General features: G+C 36.1%; 1 protein-coding gene and 1 long non-coding RNA gene across 6 annotated transcripts; both read right to left on the reverse strand.

Annotated features, from left to right (window-relative positions):
* Positions 1–432: 432 nt before the first annotated feature.
* Positions 433–15,623, reverse strand: saxo4 (stabilizer of axonemal microtubules 4). Its single transcript, XM_065277283.1, has 12 exons — positions 15,292–15,623; positions 14,875–14,977; positions 5,755–5,872; positions 5,528–5,672; positions 3,466–3,529; positions 3,315–3,394; positions 3,023–3,088; positions 2,777–2,863; positions 2,588–2,668; positions 1,465–1,559; positions 1,111–1,212; positions 433–539 (listed from the first exon to the last, which is right to left on the reverse strand). Exons 2-12 carry the CDS (start codon positions 14,963–14,965, stop codon positions 512–514), a joined length of 957 nt encoding a protein of 318 aa, XP_065133355.1. The 5' UTR covers positions 14,966–14,977; positions 15,292–15,623; the 3' UTR covers positions 433–511.
* LOC135768253 (uncharacterized) lies at positions 6,845–13,845 on the reverse strand. Of its 5 annotated transcripts, none has more exons than XR_010542112.2 (6): positions 13,572–13,845; positions 12,144–12,167; positions 11,627–12,053; positions 10,733–10,891; positions 10,524–10,619; positions 6,845–9,045 (listed from the first exon to the last, which is right to left on the reverse strand). It is a non-coding gene; the product is annotated as an uncharacterized lncRNA (long non-coding RNA). The 5 variants fall into 5 exon arrangements; XR_010542113.2 differs by having other exon boundaries at positions 11,627–11,915; positions 12,684–13,845; XR_010542110.2 differs by having other exon boundaries at positions 12,684–13,845.
* Positions 15,624–20,428: the final 4,805 nt, after the last annotated feature.

Raw genomic sequence — 20,428 nt, forward strand, 5'->3', positions numbered from 1 at the left:
TCGTTAAAATTACGAACATTTAACAGTAAACCCAAACCCAAACTTTTTCAAATTTAAAAAAATTCTTTTTTAATATAAAAGAGACGCTCACGTTCACAAAATAATCGCAGGACCCTCATTTAAATGAACCCGCCGACATATTGGGATTTTAGCTTATTCGCCGTATCCCACAGAGTTAGATAGGTCCACATATACCGTTTTCATCTCCATGTGTCCCTTAACTCTCTTGTCTAACGCACCCAGAGCTAGCCTAGCTTAGCACAAAGACTGGAATTAAATGGCTCCAGCTAGCATACTGCTCCCAATAAGTGACAAAATAATGCCAACATTTTCCTATTTATATGTTGTGATTTGTATAGTCACAGCGTGTACAAATAACAAGGTCATATGAGACACATCCATCTTTTAATCATACATACTGGGAACTATATTCTCAGAAGACGAAGCACTGCTACATGGGCAGAGTGATTTGCTGGCAGCACCTGAGAAGCCCCGTGGTGAGGAACGCAAATCACCCCGAAAGTGAATAGAGACTGGGCCTGTCAAAATGACAAAAAAATCATGAAATGATCATTAAAGAAGTTCACATGCTGGTGCGCTATATTCAAAGTCTTTTCAGGCCATGTAATATCTTTGTGTGAGGAATGGAGAAAATTTATATTTTTATTATAGATGGAACAGAGGGAATATGATATGCATTTGTCTGTGCATGGGAAAGTAACTCATGCACACACAAACATAGGCACCATTACCGTGCCCATATGCCAACAACCTGAGCTTTCTGTTGGTGCCACTCCTCTCTCTGTATAAATACATAAATTGTGTTTGCATATGTTTGTTTATCTTTGAATTTGTGTATGCACATAACACACACAATCTGCTTATCCGGTTTAATGTAAATGAAATGAGATGTATCTGAATTATCTCTGCGTTTGCATTCTTAAGCTTGAAATAGATTAGACAGAAACACCAGATTTATATCTATATTTCAGGTTTATTGAGAATCTAGGATGTGATCAAACCTGTAAGAGAAACAAAAATATGACTTTATTAACACATGTTGAGGTGTATGTAAATAAGAAATGCACAGATTTATGTTTATCTGTGTACCTGTTGCGGTCTCGTCCGCTGTAACCGCTCTCTCTGTGCATCTGTACACCTCCTTTCATCCATTCTCCTCTTTGATGCTCTACTGATGATCTGTCACAAAACCTGATTTATATAAAGATGAAACCTTTATTTTAACCAATGAGAACACACACACAGCTCCAGGCTTCAACCAATCAGAAAACACTAGTGTTGAGCAGCATGACCAAAATCATAAAATAGCCGTTTCCCCATAAAATTATTTTATTGATTATAATCAAGTTTTACCAAATGCATGATAACATAATAATATTTTTGTTTGATTATCCACTGAAATAAATACTTTGGGTGCCACACACGGACACAGATGTGACTCACTTGCTTTGGTAATGTGTGAGAAAGTGTTGAGGGTCGACCAATGTGTGTGAAAGACTTGTGATGTTGGGAGCGTTCAGGATGAATCCGGATGAGGACTGAAGAACACAGAACAGCATTCTCATCTCAGAAATCCTTCTTACAGGACCAACACTCACACAAATGTGTCATTTTGTGTTAATTTTGTGTAAATATATAACAAAAGTAATACAAAATGTGTTGTTTCAAAAATAACACAGAGATGGGTGGATTCTGGGACAACGCATTTAGTATGTTGTCCCAAAATCAACACTAATGTGTTGTTTTTAACACATTCGTTCTAAGAGTTAACACATACAAAAAAACATGAATATAAAACATTCTGAATCATCTTCTGAGTGGATAACTGGATGATGCTGATGTGAGACATTTTATCTTGTGTTTTTGTGATATAGATATTATAGCCAAGTACCTAGAAACCGAAATAACCTATAAACTTTAAAGGGGACATATTATGAGACATTTTTAAGATGTAAAATAAGTCTTTGGTGTCCCCAGAGTGTGTATGTGAAGTTTTAGCCCAAAATACCCCGCAGATAATTTATTATAAATTGCCACTTTGTAGATGTGAGCAAAAATGTGCCGTTTTTGGGGTGTGTCCTTTAAAATGCAAATGAGCTGATGAAATGCAAACACTGATCGCCATAATGGTGGTTTGTTGAAATTGAAACTCAATTGTGCTGTCAATTATATTCTCTCTTTCTCTCTGCACTAAATTGCAGTGCCTTGGTTGGATAGTGCAGATCAAGGGGCGGTATTATCCCCTTCTGACATCACAAGGGGAGCTGAATTTCAATTACCTATTCATGTGCTTGCAGAGAATGGTTTAGCAAAATAAAGTTACTGGGTTGATCTTTTTCACATTTTCTAGGTTGATAGAAGCACTGGGGACCCAATTATAGCACTTAAACATGAAAAAGTCACATTTTCATGATATGTCCCCTCTAAAGACTAAAAAAAAACATCTTAACACTTCGATAAAAACACATTCTAGATATTTTAAGTTGAAATGCATGTAAACAATCACAGATAAACAATAGATAAAGAGTAGATAGTAGCAATATATATGAGATAGAATTTGTTTTACCATTGGTCCAATAGACCATCTTACTGAAGGAGATTTGGTCTTGTGCCTATTAGACTCACTGGAGTTACACTGTACAGACACCTGTGGAGATAAAAATACTAGAAATACTGATCCCGGGTCAGAGAATTATAATCATGGGTTAAAACACTACTTTGATCTACAGAGAGAGAGAGACAGAGAGACACTTACTGAAGTGGTCAGAGGTTTCTGTTTGTCTCTTGTGAATCCAGTGTCTCGAAGTGCACGGGAAGAAAGTTTTGGTAAAGCTTCCCTGCCCTGACACACACACACACACACACACACACACACACACACGTAAGCCATAGAAACTATAGATCTCATCCAAATGACACACATTTTAATAATCACAAAAAATGAAAAAGTTTTGTTGATGGACAGACATCAGCAGAGGCCAAGAGAAACAGACAAGAGCACCTGTGGGAAAACTTTGGGCAGAAAGTCACTCCTTGTCACACTTTCCTGAATCCTGCGAGCGTCGTCCTAATAACCATTAACGCCCAATTAGATGGCATGACACCAGAAAAAGGATTTTGCTTATGCCATGTTGAATTTTACAGTGAAGTATATTTAAAAATGTTTTGCTATTTTGTGTATCCTTAGTGAAAATGAATAACTCAACCAAATCTCATTTACTTTGATGAAGTTTGCATCATTTTTGCATCTGTATTGTATAAAGCTGTATATACATAAAGGTGACTTTCCTCACCATCTTCATGTGATAAGGTAGGAAAGTGTTTGGCTGTAGATTGATTCCCTCGGTGTAGCCACTTTCTTCTCTGCGTCCAACTAATACACAAACCACCATTTAAAATATCATTCAAAATAAACTTTCTTTGTAATTCTTATTTTTTACTTACCCAAAACTCTGAGATGGTGAGGATTGTAAGATTTTTTATTTTCTGACTTCCAGGACACATTTCTCTGAGGAGACAGAATACACAGCAAAAAAAATTTCTTTTTTATTTAGTATTTAAAAATATCTAAAAAATTCTTATTTTCTTCATGAGCAAAATGACCTAAGAAAAAATCTTGAAATAAGCAGGTTTTTTTTTGCTTGTTTTAAGCACAACTTCGCTTAAAGCAACACCAAAGAGTTTTGGCTCTTTGCTCCCCCTACAGGTTAGAAGCGTAATTGTCCATTACCCACTGTCATAAATACTGAGGCATAGCTGGTTCTGATTGGATTGTAGGTCTGCCGTAAAGCAAGTTTTTGTAGTATTCACTCGGACTACAGGACCACTACCCAACGTTTGGAAACTTCTTTAGTGCGGTTTTGGCCGATAGAGGGCTGCAAAGTGAATGTGAAAGTGCTGTTCACCCTGTTTAGAGTGGATGAACGACTGAAACTGTTTTGGAAGCGTTATTTTAAGGTAAAAAAAACTCTTTGGTGTTGCTTTAAAGGGATAGTTCACTTTAAAATGAAAATTCTGTCATCATTTACTCATCCTCATGTTGTTCTAATCCTGTATGAATTTCTTTTTTCTGATGAACACAAAAGAAGATATTTTGAGAAATGATGGTAAACACACAGCAGTAAGTGACCATAGACTTCCATAGTAGGAATAAAAAAATATGATGGAATTTAATGGGTACCGTCACCTGTGTGCTTACCATCATTTATCAAAACATTTTCTTAGTAATTTATCATAATACTTCCAAAATATTGTTTTCCTACTATGGAAGTCTATGGTCACTTACTGCTGTATGTTTACCATCATTTCTCAATATATCTTCTTTTGTGCTCATCAGAAAAAAGAAATTCATACAGGAACAACATGAGGATGAGTAAATGATGACAGAATTTTCATTTTAAAGTGAACTATCCTTTTAAATTGTTTATTTTTTGTCTAAAAACTACACTTGTTTTCTTAGGCCATTTTGCTTATCAATACATCTTGATTTAGAAAATGTTTAATATTTGTACTGAAAACAGGACAAAAATACTAAGTAAGAAAGCCATTTTTAGCAGTGTAAGTGTGCACACTGCAAAAAATAATTTTCAAGAAAACATTTTCTTAGTATTTTTGTCTTGTTTTCAGTAAAAATAACTAAAAATTCTTAAAGGTATTGCGGATGATTTTCTTTTTCCGGGTGGATCATTAAGACTATTGGTCCTCCTAGTTGTCAATCAGGAGTGTTGCGCAATTGCATTTTTTTTTTAAAGTGGAGAAGGCGGTTCTTTTTTTTTAATTTGAGAAAATCCTCCGCTACACCTTTAAATTAAGATGCTTTTTACCCAAGAAAATAAGTCTAGTTTTTAGATCAAAAATATCAAATTTAAGTGATTTTGTGCATAAAATAAGCAAAAAAAATCGGAGATGGGGTAAGCAAGTTTTTCTTGAATTTTAGTGTTTAAGAAAAATGTTCAAGATTTTTTTGCTTACCCCACTGCCAGATTTTTTTGCTTGTTTTATGCACAAAATCACTTAAAGGGACACAAGGCAGCATTTTTATGTTAATAAATCATCTTCGTAAGTCGGTATATGGTTAAATGACTCATTACATGACGAATGAAGACTCTCTCGCCCGCCCCTACCGTCTGTAGGAAGAATACCCCACTTGCAAGTTCGCTGTATCCGACCCGGTGTCCTTCAGTCTCGTATAGTCTTAGATATAGAACGCATTTACTCCCAGACACTAGGGGGAGCTAGTAGAGAAATAATACTCAGACTTGCCTTGTGTGCCTTTAAACTTGACATTTTTGGTCTAAAAACTAGACTTATTTTCTTGGGTCGTTTAGCCCATCAAGAAAAAGCATCTTAAGTTAAGAATTTTTTGATATGTTTACTGAAAACAAGACAAAAATACTAAGAACATTTTTTCTTGAAAATCATTTTTTGCAGCGTAAGTGTGTGGTTTTAACAGTACAGTACTCTGGAGATTGGCTGTGTTAATTTATAAATGTATGTTGGCTCGCACCGCTCTTGGCTGAGTGTCAAGCTGTAAATATCCACTCTCTCTGAGTTTGGTCCCGGAGCAAGACAGAGCCTCCGTCCCAACGGGAAGAACCATACGCCGGTAATGACGCTTAGATTGAGACTCAAAGCTGTCTGACAGAGAGAGGCTAAGAGAAAATAAAAATGTGGATCTGAAATGAAGGTTTAAAGTGCATGTGTGATTTACAGTAGAAACGTCATCCAACATACCCAAACTGTGGATTGTCATAGCGGTCCAGGCTGGAACTGTAGTAAAGGACGGGCCGGTGGTTTGCACAATAACCCGTCCCAGAATGATGACCCAGACACGGCTGGAAAAACTCCTTACCTGGACAACAATGAATAACATAAGATGAATGACCATCTTATGTCCTACAGCACAAAAAATCTCACGATATACAATAGTTGTGTTTAATCGTCAAATAAGTGTGATGTGTTATTCACAAATACATAAGTATTTTTAAGTGAGTGAGAGATGTTCATAATAAATAAGTATTTTAGTTATTATTATAATTAGTAATAATGTTTAATAATTAACATAATTTAAATTATTCTTTTTATGTTTGATGGCCAATATTTTCTATTGTATTATAATTGTTTACAACTATAGACTCTCAGACAACCCCAGAGCCAAAATAAAAAATATAATATGTTATAATAACCTTAATTAATGTACCACATTTATTATTCATATAAATTATTTTTATAACGTCTTTTACAGTATATAACTTAAGTCTATATCAGGGCTAGTCAACTGGCTGCCCGCAGGCCAAATGCGGCCCTCCAATCATCTTCATCTGGCCAGTCAAATTTGTCTACTTTAAAAACAGCGTGGTTACTTTTACCTTTCCACTGTACATGACAAATGATGGACGATAAACCGGAAGAAGAGTCGGGAAGAGGTTGCGTGGGGTTCCAACCATCTGCGGGTGCGTAATTATCGGATCCAATTTGAGCTTTGTTTGGATGCATTAAAAAAGTAAACTTTTGCGAATACACTGCATGTGACACACCGAGTGGAAGTGATGTATTTCAGTGTGTCCCAATCAAAACAATGTGTGCAAGTTGAAAATTATTGATCCTTTTTTGTTGAACTTTATCAGTAACACTTGAGTCCTTTAAAAACGATTAATTACTGATAAGTAAATGATATTAACTATAAATATATTTGTAGATTAAAGGCTCTTGCGCTGGAATGAGCTTCTCGCCCATATTGACACAGATTACAATTGAAGTGAAATTTCATTACGACTGCCACAAGGGGGCGAACTCCAACAGTCGCATCTGAATGTTGTGTACACTGTAAAAAAAAAATTGCTGCGAAAACGTAAAAAAGTGAGTCAACCTGATGCATTAAGACTTTTGCGTTGTCTCAATGTATTTTAAATAATTACACATAGTAATAATAAGATGTTCAGCCAACTAACACTTGCTTGTTTTTGCAATTCTGATTTTCTTATTTTCCTAATTAAGATTTTTGTTTTACACCAATTACTGTTGTTCAGTTAATTAGCTTTTTTATGTTCTGTGGATGAAGAATTTTCAATTAGCAAAATTATTATGCATGTTTGCCAACTAACACTTGCTTGTTTATGCAATTTTGATTTTTAAATTTTCCTAATAATGATATTTATGTCACCGCAATTGCTGTTGTTCAGTTAATTAGCTTTTTTATGTTTTGTGGATGAGAAATGTTCAATTGGCAAAATAAAGACAGGTCAAAAACAATTCTTTTTAGCATAATTTATTTCAATTAGAAATAAGATGCTACACAACCCCAAACTCTTCACAACATTTAACTTTTTTTTTAAAGTTGTGACACAGCAGCTGCACTTTAAAAAGTCTAGATTCCGTCTTCAGTAGGAACTTAAATTTTGCATACACGAAGCATACAGACAATCACTTAACTGTAACAGCATAAAACTTGTATCAATTTAGGATTTTTTTTTTATCCAACAATAGTGTTTTTAATGCCTTGACATGTTCTGTAATCTAAACCTTTTCAAATTACCCCATTTAAACCAACATTTAAAACACTTGTACAGTTTTATTTAAAAGGATAGTTCACCCAAAAATGAAAATTGTGTCATTTTCTTACTCCCATGTTGTTACAAACCTGTATAAATGTATTTGATTTGATGAACATAAGATATTTTGAGGAATGTTTGTAACCAAACAGATCATGAGCCCTAAAAACAGATCATGAGCCCCATTCATTTCTAAAGTATTATTTTTTCCTACTATGAAAATGAATGAGGCTCATGAACGGTTTGTTTACAAACATTCCTCAAAGCATCTTTCTTCCTGTTCCTCAAAATGAAGACATTTGTAAAAAAATAAGAGTGACAAAATGTGACAGTTTTCATTTTTGGATAAACTATCCCTTTAACAATTTCAATTTTAAACAACCAGTTATAAGAGCAGACATGCTTACTGAAACCACTAACCTGGTATGGTATGATGTAATACAAAATTACAATTATATACACTTTAAAGGGTAACTAAACCCCTGGTCAGAGCGTGACTCCACCCACTGGCAATATTTGAAAAATGCAAGAAAAGTGGGCAGATCCCAACGGAGATAGAGATGACGAACTAAAGCTCGTACCAAGTGTGTGTTGAGATCGTAACAAGGGCGTGGTGAGCTTGAATCTGTTTACGTCACGAGTAATTTTTTGAACCCAACATCCAATAGGAAAATTTAACTGCAGTAGCCACCGTTCAACCTGAAGAGGGCAGCACTCAGATGTTTTTACACTATATATTGCAGTATTGAAACACTTTATATCCAAATGTCAAAAAACTTACTAAAATCAATGAGCAGCACTAATAAAGCATCATTCTTACAGATCATTAACTAAAAAAAGTTGGTTTAGGGTTTAGTTACTCTTTAAGAACAGTCTTATGCATCTTATGACAAGCAAAATAGATGTCACCTTAAAGAATCACGTTGTATCCAAGCTGCACTTTAGGTCTATTAACAAATGAATCCCAAAAAGGATCCCAAAACACTGTTCTGATTTTCTTTACAACAGTTTGTTCTTCAGAGAAAGCACACGTTTGGTGCATTTGGAACAGTTTGACATCTGTAACAAGAAATAGAGATGCCAACTAAGAATCCCCAGACCTTGTATCCAAGCGAACTTTAGGTCTTAAAACAAATGAACATCAAAAAGAATCCAAAAACACGGTTCTGATTTTCTTTACAACAGTTTGTTCTTCAGAGAAAGTACACGTTTGGTGCATCCAGATCCCAGCTCCATGAAAACATTCTGAATGGTGTCAAAAGTGTACTTAAGAGCTTGAGGATAGGACATGTTTAATGCATACAGAAGGCCAAAAAGGTATGCAAGAGCAGTAGAAATATCTGGGAGATCTTTCAAAACGACGACCTGCTCCAACACAACAGCAATGTTTACAACCTCTGGTGATGGTCCCTGGGTCTCATCTTCCAAAACACAGAATGGCAATAGACACTCCTTTTGCCCCATCTTCGTTGTCCTGTTACACAAACAATAATCTATTAGAACAGATATTTTGTAGTTGCATTCTATCCATAATAGACCATAAAAGTCATAGTCATTAGGGCTGGGATGGTTGTAATTACCACAGAACCACCGCGGTGGTGGAGTGCAACCCACGGTCGGGAAGTGTGCATGTCACAAATTATAAAAAATATAAAAGTATAATCTTGCCCAGTGAGATGTCTTAAGGTTAGTGTTAACGCAAACAGCCCGCAGACCCAGAGTTAATGCTCTATTTGCAAGGAAAGACAACTGATATAAGTGATGACCCGCTGACTTGGGAGCAGAACAATGAGGCAAGATATTGGCCGTTTCTCAATTCGAAGACTGTAGCCTCCGGAGGTCGCATTTGCAAGCTGCATGCGTCATCAAGATGTCTTATTTCATAACATTAACAATTATAAAGTTGACTATTATTCTTTGATAATCATACATTGTTGTAATATGCTTATGACTTGCAAATGTTCTAATATGCTTATGACTTGCAAATGTCTGAAAATAATAAACCAGGCTTGATGACATGCAGCCTGCATATGCGACCACCGAAGGCTGCAGCCTTTGGATTGAGAAACGGCTGTTCTGGCTTGGTCACTTAAAGTTGCGAAAAAGTATCAATCTGCGCTACCAGTATACCATCAGAACGCGTTTTCAGCGCCTCCGGAAACATTATAACCCAAAAAAGGTTTCTCACTTGTTGTTTCATGAGTGTAAGTGCTACAATAAACACGCAGATATGCGGCGATCCCCTGGGTCCTCTGGGGCTCGGCTCGAGCAGCCGACGAAATGGCCAAGTACATACGCACAGTTGCTTAACATTTACTTCACGTCGCGTCTAAAACCACACGGAAAACATGATCGCGCCGCTTTCCCCCTCTTCAAAACGCCTTTCGTTGCTAAGTAACCTAAGCATTGCCTGACCCTGTGACGAGCACCCACCAGCAGAGAAAGAATTTCACAAACACAATCTATAACCACCGCACCAAGAATGCCAATATGCAAAACTAACAGATTGAAGCTTTCATTTGTTCCTGCCTCGATAAAAATGCTGAACTCTACCAAAAAATAATGTCCACACAACATATTAGAACATCGTGTATACACACTTAACATTTTAGATTTATTAATGGATGTATTTTTGTTTATTATTATTATTAATGTTTGGGTTTTTTTATTGTCTGTTCAGAACAACACTGTAGCACCTTTGCCCAAGACAAATTTCCCTTCGGGGAAAAATAAAGTTTGCCCTTTAACCTAACCTAACCACCTTGGTGAATTTGTGCATTACCACCGCAGTGGTAAAAAAACTGCCACTGTCACAGACCTAATAGTCATTAAACAGTCAACATTTGCAGACTCACAAATATAAGACTAGAACAAGTAAATATTCACTTTTTTTAAACAAACCTAATGAACAAAAATAATCAAATCTCAAAACTTTAAGCCTTTACTACTTACTTTGCATGTCTTGAACAGCTTGTTTGGGTCCTCTCAAAGAAACAAAGGCAGGCCTTTCAAAGCAGTAGTCCTTCTGTGATTAACAATATCGGTCATCTTAAAAACATACAAAGGTAACAAACAATTAGCCAAAGTAAGAAAACGGTTCATATCAGACAACCTAATGTGAATAAACCTTCACAACAGTTAAGTTATGAAACTAAACTTGCCCTTTCATCAAGTCTTTCTAGGAGCTGTTCCATATCCTCTCCAAATGCAGCTTTTCGAGCTCTGTATACTTTCAAGAGCTTTGTTGTAAATCGGTCCATTGCTGCCCTGAAGACATCAAGAAGGTCTTTATCCGGGATTCTGAAGAATTCCTCAGCAATCTGTTTATAACAAATACATATTGTAGTAACGGTAACAAAACTTAAAGCATAAACCGGATAAAAAAAACATGCGTCTTAACTTGAAATACTATTCATGCAGAAACACTACTTCTTGTAGCAAAATCAGCGTGAATCTAATGTCAATGTCCTTTAATACACCAGAAATGGCATTTACAGATAGTTAAAATGTGTATTACATGTGGTGCCTTAAAGGGTTAGTTCACTCCAAAATGCTATTTTTTTTAATAAATCACTAAATCACTTGTCGTTCTAAAACACAAAGTGATCCGATTGTCTTCAAAAATATCTAAAAAATGTGTTCTGATGATAACCAGGAGGCTTTGGTCTGTCCGATTGACTTCAGTTTGTTTCACAATTTCCCTACTACCCCACAAAAAAAGAAAAGGCATCGCCAAAAAAGGTCCATGTGCCATCAGTAGTTCAATAATAATATTATGAAGCAACGACAACACTTGTGTGCACAAAAAACAAAATGAGCAGTTTTATTCAACAATTTGAAGTCAATCGGACAGACAGAAGCCTCACAGTGTTAATTAAAAATATCTAAAAATGTGATCTGGAGACAATCAGAAGTGTAAGTGATTTTTGATAAAATTATCATTTTGGGGTGAACTAACCCTTTAAGTAATAAAAACATTTTACACGTTTCTAACAAATTTAGGATAATAAATCAAAATCATTCAAATTAGCCTTTTTAACAAAGAAAAACATTACCTGTTCCTGGAGAAAAAGTGCAGGCCACCTCTGCTGCAAGTCTACAACCATTGGTTGATCTTCTACCACTTCTTTTCTCCTCAGGGAAAAAGTTAATTCCATTTTTTCACGTATGATCACCATGTTGCTTCTTGCCTTTTTTGTTTCATCAATCAATAAAAGTTTTTGTTCTTCAAGTGAAGCATCTGTGTGGTTGCATGGATGTTCCGGGAATATGCAAGACTGCTTTTTCATTGGGCTGTTCCGAGATGTCAGTCAGGCTGCAAAGGGCATTCCCAAAATCAGGGTCCTGAAATTGCAAGATGAACTGTCCTTGTAACTGCAGTTTATCCTTCAGAATACTAATAAGGGACTCGACAGACTGTGGCACTTCAAAAAGCTGAAGTCGGGCATCGGTTAAAGAAATGACAACTCACAGTAGTAAAGCCTGTAAAGTGAGAGGTAGACAGAGAAAGTTCTTTAACTAAAAATTACAATGATTTTTCCCCAATTTAAAAAAAAACACCTTTACACATACCATCAGGCAAGTATTTTCATAATCCTGGAAAATAGAAAAAAATGCATGAGTTACAAACGTATTTGAAAACACATGAAAAAAAACTAATTTGACAATATATTGCACTCAATATGGTAATATTCTTCAGCATTTTTAACTAATTTCAAACTGTTTAAAATCATGTTCACATGATAATAATCTAGTTCCAATTTATTTATACTTTATTGTCTTACATTCACCAAGGAAACCAAATGGGTTAAGGTTTACTGCTTAAGGCAAAGTAGTCATTTGGTGACAACTAATTACAAAAGTGCTAACTATAGTGTGCATTGATACACAGAGACAAAATATATTGTCAGTAATTTTATATACTGATAATTAAGCAAGTATAGCAAATAGCACTGTAGTGTGTTCACCGTGGAACACAGCATGCTTCAGAGAAAAACATGTACAGAAAATTACCGTTTGGTGAAAATGTAAATAAATCCTATACCCAGTCATTGGTGAAATGTTTACAGAATTCAGCAGATTTATAGTTTTGGTAATTGTTCATGTACATACCATAAACAAGAGCTTACAAGTTTAAGTACGAAGCTGAAGGAACAAATCCGACTTCTTTTCGCGAGTAGTCTTATTTATTGCGTAGTCAGTGAATTTACGATGCCTTCCAAATGGCGCTTCGGTCACACACACAACAAACCCACGTGATAGTGCGATAGTCGCATTCATCTCGAAGTTGTTAATGTAAACTGCTTTTTCCAGACTTTGGAAAGAGGTTGATTACGACGTGGGTTTCGTGTGATGTCGACAAGGCACAGGTACGACGGATAGATTGAAAATACATAATATGCATAGAGCGCTGCGCAGACTGAACGGCGTATGACGTCAAAGTACAGCGAGAGCATACACAGCAGACTGTTCTAGAATCAGTATTGCCGTACAGCGTAGTAAAAGTCAAACACATCAAAAATCCGGTTTAACACTATGAAAAATATATTTAAATTCGTTAATACGGAGTACAACCACTTCCTCTTAAACATTACAATAGCACCACATTATCAATAGCCTAACAAAAAGCCATCAATATTAACTCTGGACATTTTTTGCTTAAACCATATTTTCATTAAGTACGCTAATATAACCGCGTAAAGTTAATATATAATTTGCTTCGAGGTCCTGATTGGATTGCGTTATTGATTCCGAATCACTAGTTCATATTCAATTTCAATATTTAACCTTACATCTAATTTTAAATTTCAAAGATAAATATAAGTATGTCAACATTACAACTTTTAAGTGAAAATGATAATTACCTGCCACAATAAGTCTTTATGAAAACTATGCTTCCACTGCGCAAACATATTTGCATCACTAATGAAATACATTGTTTGTAAAAAGAAAAAGCTTTTCATTTCAAGTGCTTAAAATTAATTAACGTTAATTACTCACCTGAAACTGTTTCTCCCTGCTCCAAGTCCAAAATGGCAGCCAGAAAACGTGGCGAGGCTGATAATGAGAAAGGAAACCCCGTAGATGCATGCGCGCGCAACTCAATTATAAAATGTATGTTCATATAACTTGGTTAAGGACGTTGCTACAACATTTTGCTACATATTGTTGGACTAACATGGATTTTTACATAGACTCACAATATTCACAATTCCAATTATCTGTAACTAAAAAAAAACTGTTTTCTGAACAAATGGTCATTTTATTTTTTACAGTGTACAATGGAAAGGCGGTTTAGCCTATATATCTTTAAAATATAAAAAAAGAAAACATGAAGTGCAATTTCAGTCATTACACTGCAAAAAATGATTATCAAGAAAAAAAATTCTTAGTATTTTTGTCTTGTTTTCATTAAAAAAAAAATCAAAAAATTATAGTTTTTAGACCAAAAATATCAAATTTAAGTGATTTTGAGCATAAAACAAGCAAAAAAAAAAAAAAAAAAAAATCTGCCAATGGGGTAAGCAAAAAAATCTTGAACATTTTTCTTAAACACTAAATTCAAGATAAAATTGCTTATCCCATTGGCAGATTTTTTTGCTTGTTTTATGCACAAAATCACTTGCATTTGATATTTTTGGTCTAAGAATTAGACTTATTTTCATTGGTCATTTTGCTCATCAAGAAAAAGCATCTTAATTTAAGAATTTTTAGATATTTTTACTGAAAACAAGACAAAAATACTAAATATTTTTTTCTTGAAAATCATTTTTTGCAGTGTAGGAGAAGACTGGCTATATGTTATGAATATTTGAAATGTAACAATTTATAAAAGTTAAACAATTATAAACAAAAGAAGTTTAAGAGCTCTGCATTAAAAATACGTGTTGATTATTTACAATTGCACTTTTTTGCGCAATTAACATTTGGCTCTTGCAATGTTAAACTGCAATTGTTTTTAAAATATTAAAAAAGAAAATTGTCAGAAAGTTTTCAGTAATTAAAAGGCAAAATACCTGATACAAGAAGTGTGCATCTTTTTTGAAAATGCATGTTATTTAATATATATCCTATAACAACAAGTAACAAATGCAACAAAAGTTATAACATATATAATAACAATAATATATAATAGCTAAAAGTAAAAAATATATACACAAGGTAAAAATGGGTAAAAGTTTTGCAGGCATCATATTTACAATTTTTCAATCTGGCCGTCGAAGAAGAGTATTGAAGACCCCTTGTCTATATTTTAGGTTTACATAATAAACAGTACTGTATGTGTCCATGTGTGTAATCTCACCATATGAGTGTCTGTATGAGGTACAGTAATGGTCAAGACCGATGTTGGTCAAGCGGCCTGCTGGTCTGCCTGTTCCCAAAAATCCAACCATCTCTGACAAGCACTAAATAATACCCATAACAAACACAAAAATACACATAAAGGATGTTTAACTACAGACCATTGCTATACTGTATGTGATCTGTCACATTAAAACCCACTCAAAAAAATGAACAATGTCAATACAAAAAATCTCCTTACTTTTACCTCAATATTACGTCACTTAAATGCGCACCTGAAGTTCCGTTCAACAACAAACCAAACTTTTTAATATTATGTAGGCTATTATTTATTTAGTCTTGCAGTTTAATATTGTACCGTTCAATGACGTCTCATTAAAAAAAATTGATGGGAAGAGTTTTAAATAAAACCTGTTACCTGGCTCTCGTCCCTCCGCGCGTGCCCGTGCCAAACCACACCCCCGCGCTTTCTTCTGTCGGTCTTTTGCTGCGTTCCAGGCAACCCGTAACCCGTAACTCACGAGTTCAAAACCACGCCTCACGACTCTGAACTGGGAGTACATCGATCTAGTACGAGTTCACGGGTGGGAAGTCACGGGTTTGACTGCCGTTCCAGTGCACTTTCACCGGTAGAAGGTTGTAAAAACACGAGTTACGGGCTGCCTGGAACGCATAAGGTCGTGAGTCGTGGTTTTGAAGTCGTAACTCACGGGTTTAAAAACCTGCCTGGAACGCACCATTTACCATGACAACAACCGCAGAGGGGGGTCATCATGTGACATTGTGAAAAGTATCGTGTGACACGAGGAGTGAGGTGACGACTTTCTCACAAGATGTACAAGATGTAAATGTGATTTTCATAATAATGATGGAAATTAGCTTAGCTAGCTAGCTGGCTAGCTGTATAGACAGACAGATAAATAGATGAATTATGGATGATAAAACAACACGACAAACAGACAGATGTGTTATAGATGAATGACAAAAACGTATTGATTTAGCAAATTGCATGTGATATATGCTTGAATAGGCCTACATTTTGGATGGATAGCTCACAAAACACAAGAATTAAAGCTAATAATCTCATCTGTGTTTTAATAAAAACATAATACGGTAAAAATCTTATAAGCCTGTGTGTTTTAATATACTCCATCTGCTCTCGCTTTATTTCATAACTTCATTAATCTTTTTTCTGGCTTTTAGGAATTTATCGGAGATGTTGGACGTCATCATGTGTTATCCTCTGACGTCATGTACACGGAGAATTCGGCAGCTCTATCAGGTGACACGCATGCATTCGACCACAGGGTGGCGCTGTTGATCTGTTAAACCCTTTATACTACTTGCACTGTCACATCAACATGATGTTCTGTGTCCCATGATGATCCTGTGAAAATCTGTATGTGCAACACTATTAGATCCCAGGCACATTTAATAAACTCCACACACTGTTCGAAATCTCCATGACCCCTGCCACGAGAGAAGCAATAATGCATTATGATGCTAGCATCATTTTCAGGCTTGAAAAGATAAAGTCAAATCCATCATAACAACGGCCATCACCGAACCCCCCGGTTCACCTCACTTTCCCATTATTTCTCGATCACCTTCACTGACAGGGCGTTTGCTCTCCTACATCCCATTGAATAAATGTGAAACATCCCTGCTGTAGGGCGACCTGTCACTGCCGTCTGTAACTTATTGAGCGGCGCGTGTAAGCATGGCTGACCTGGCGAATAACGACACCGCCGGTGCATTCACCCAAACGCCTCAGTGATGTGTCCATGACCTCAAAGCTCTCTCTTCCAGACAATGATGAATCAGATTAAGCTTTGTGGCTGGGGAGTCCTAGTAGAAATTACATTTTAAGAGTGAGAATCGCAAATTATTGTTGTTTTTGTGATCTTTACCTTGTCCCTTTACCTGCCCAAAAAACCCAGCTTCCAAAATAATCATTGCTTGTTGTCAAGGCTCATGTGTTAACCTGAAAAATTACATTTATGCATTTGGCAGACGCTTATTCCTGGGAATGAAACCTATGAAGCCCACGGGTCCTTAAAAAAGTTTGTGAATCTGAGGAAAAAAATGCAAGGCCCTGGGCAGTTTTTGAAAATATACATACATAGATACAGATCATTGAAAGTGCTTGAATCTATTTAATGCAAGAAGTTTTCTGGAAAAATATCCATATTATTCCCTGACCGTGTAGTTTAGGATAATATCATATAAATGATGTCTTATTTCTTCTGTATGCGAATGTTGATTCATACCAAAATGCTTTTTTGCATAGTTGTGTTTGACACATGAAAACGTCTCGGGTTGCAACACTTACTTAAATAAATGCATGTTTTTAAAGTCACCAAGTAATCGTATGAAACAGTTGTTCTCTGAGAAGGGAACGAGACGCTGCGTCTCCCTTGCCATTCTTCCTGCATCCCTGTAACGCCGTCTTTGGCAATATTTCAGATAGCGATATACTTCCTGACTCCCGCGTCACCCTGTCTTTGTCGTTAAGCCTCACCATTGGTTGAATTTGATACACACATTCAGATGCACTTACCCCTGGAGGCGTCCCCAAAGTGTCACTGCAGTGACGCAGCGCAAGTTCCCTCGAAAGAGAACTGTAAAAATGTATCTTAATAGGTAACACGATGTAACCTTGCTCTCACTTGAAATGTGTCCCCACATTTAGTCCTTGAATTCGAGGGTATTGGACCTGGAAAGTCCTGGAAAGTTCTTGAATTTGAAGTTAACTAAAGTGTGGGAACCCTGAATTGAGCTACAATGTCAACTACACTGCATTCAGTAATAAGGGCCAGCGATGCTACCTCATGCATTCGTCTGTCAGTCATATTTGATAACATCTCGACTGCAGACAGACAGTCACACTCGGGACGGGAACACTGTGTTCCAATCACTCACCCAGAAGCCATTTAGTTTTATTTTGGCATGGCTGATCTCTTTAGTAAAGACCGTCACCAGTGATTGACAACTGCCACAAATGACAACGGCAACCATTTATATCTGCCTTCTTCAACTAATAGCAAAAATGACTTTTAGTGTATGAAGCGAAGGCCTCGGAAGGGCTATGATTATATTTTCCATCCCAAAGCCTGACAGAGTGCCAAAATCTCTTTTTTATTTTCCAACTTCAACCACAAATGACACGCTGTGCTTTGCTGTCATGATCAGATATGACAGTTGAGTCAGAAGATGCATCTCTGTAATGAAACTGTCTTTTGAAAAAAGCTGAAATTGACACCAGTCATCATAGAAACGTCTAAAGGAACTACATTTCGCTTCAGCTACGTGCACAAAGAAATGCAATATAAGCAGGATGAACTGGAGCATCTGTAGCAGAAGAAAAATGCTTATTCTAGACATAAATGAGTGATTAGATAATTGCAAGTACATTTGGTGTCCAACAAAATAATCCGTTTGTAACTGTATTGATGGCTTAATCAGATTGAAAGCTTTTATGGAAACAACTTAATTAACGATTGAGGTCGATCGGATGCAAATTTTGATCGTATTTAAAGGGGTGGTGTAGTCCGATCTGTGATTCGATCATCAGGAGAAAAGTATGCATGTTAACGCGTGAATCTTAGTATTTTCTCAATCAGATGCAAAAATACCTTGTATTTTTTTGTAAGAGGTGCCTAATCATATTCCACATTTTATCATAAGTGTTTTAATACAGTGACTTGCACTGGTCTTGGTCTTTTCTCGGTCTCGGCCTGTCTTGGTCTTGGTCATGACTTGTTCTCGGTTTAGGTGGTCTTGACTGCAACACTACCATATACTGTAAACATGTTTGAGAAACTAAAGCAGAGACTTTGTATGTTGCAGGCAAAACCATGAGATATAGAAAAAATAAACGATGTAATAAAAGATGATGGCCTAAAAACAATATTTTCCATAACCTTTGGAATAAATGTGCTTTGATATTTTTAAACTTCTTAGTGTGTTGTGTTGTGTGTGATTGTAATCTCCAGTTTAAACTCAGCTCTGTTCTGGTAGATCAATCATTCTTGTGTGTTTGTTTTGCTTGGGGCTTTGACAGAAACAGTTTCTTTCTCTCCTTTCAAACCGCCTCCATTTTCTTCTTATACATTTCTTATCACATTGGCACCATTTAGCTTGCTGGTATGAAATGTCAAGCAGTAACATCTACAGTACATATTTAAGCATGTAAATTTTTGGGTGAACTTCAGGAAAACTATAGAGAAAACGGTAACACTTTATTTTACGGTGTCTTTGTTACACATGCTACATGTAATTATTATATAATAACAGTTAATTATGCATAATTACATGCAACTAACCCTAAACCAAACCCTAATCCTAACCCCAACCCTGAAGTAAGTACATGTTGTTAATGATTAATTACACTGTAACAATGCCGTAAAATAAAGTGTGACCGAGAAAACTTATTAAACACATTTTATAAAATGTTACAATAAGTTTTGTTAAAGCATTTTCATTGCTAAAATCTTTATTTTGTGTTTGCGTAGTTTATGGTTCAAAAAACACATTATTTTCCACATACAGTACATTTTTGTAGCTTCAGATATCCGATTTTGTACAAAATTCATCGATTTGAAAAGTGCTGTGTCATTGGTCTGTGATTTATACGTTGTGATTGATCTGAATACCGTTGACGTCAGCAGGAAATGTGACGCTCCTTACCATGTTTGAAAGATTCGCTCACAATGCAATGCTAACAGGAGTTAACTTACAGGCTGTGAGTCCAAAGCGGGAGGAATTATGATAATGTCGGTCTTTCCACGTCAACCGGCCCAGGAAGTAAACTGTTGCTTACAATTCGTGTGTTTGTTGTAGTCCAAGAAAAGAGATTTACATTGGAGACGATAACTCGCGTCATCATTTACTTTGGGGTTTGTACCTTTTGCATATCGTTAACATTTACTAATACACACTTACACATCAAAGGAAATGCAAAATCGTGAATCAGACCATAGTTGCTTTTTAATATAGCTACACAGAGGGCAGACGACTCCGGGCCGAATCGGCGCCTAAGTTAGCAGCTTAGGTGCGGTTCCGGCCCGGAGTCTTCTGCTGTATGGGTACGAACAACTAATGCTGTAGAAGTATATTTTTCATTGTTTGTTCATGTTAGCTAATCCATAATTTTAAACAAAACACAAAAAGGAACCCTAAAATTCACTATAACATATAAACATACACATTTATTTATCAATGACTCAAATCTATCATTTATTTCGTTCCTCTTTAATATCTTTCATCATCTCTGGGTGTGTACAATGATTTCAGCAGCTCTTCTCTTCTCTGCACGTTTGCATTTTCACACTCATTTCCCATCCTGTCTTACTTTCTCAGCCTGTCTCTTTATTCCTCTCTCCATCTGTCCTGGTGGCTGCTGCGGTGTCTGGACACGTTATCAAAAAATGTCTTGTCAAAACAGATAATGCTTGTCTCTTTCCTAACATAAAGTGTAAATGTGGAGAGTGAGACAGAGAAAACAGAAAGGCCAGAAAGAGAAAAGACTTTGGCTTACACGTTTCTATTCAGGT

The sequence above is a fragment of the Paramisgurnus dabryanus genome, chromosome 23, assembly GCF_030506205.2.
Source record: "Paramisgurnus dabryanus chromosome 23, PD_genome_1.1, whole genome shotgun sequence".
NCBI classification, from domain to species: Eukaryota; Metazoa; Chordata; class Actinopteri; order Cypriniformes; family Cobitidae; genus Paramisgurnus; species Paramisgurnus dabryanus.

What these genes read in the sequence shown, in the direction of transcription:
- saxo4 (XM_065277283.1), bottom strand. Translation starts at nt 14,965, where the DNA reads ATGGTTGGATTTTTGGGAACAGGCAGACCAGCAGGCCGCTTGACCAAC. An exon ending in TCACCATCTCAGAGTTTTGG is followed by an intron (nt 3,395 to 3,465) that starts GTAAGTAAAAAA and finishes TTTGTGTATTAG; the next exon opens with TTGGACGCAGAGAAGAAAGT. An exon ending in CTCACACATTACCAAAGCAA is followed by an intron (nt 1,213 to 1,464) that starts GTGAGTCACATC and finishes TATATAAATCAG; the next exon opens with GTTTTGTGACAGATCATCAG.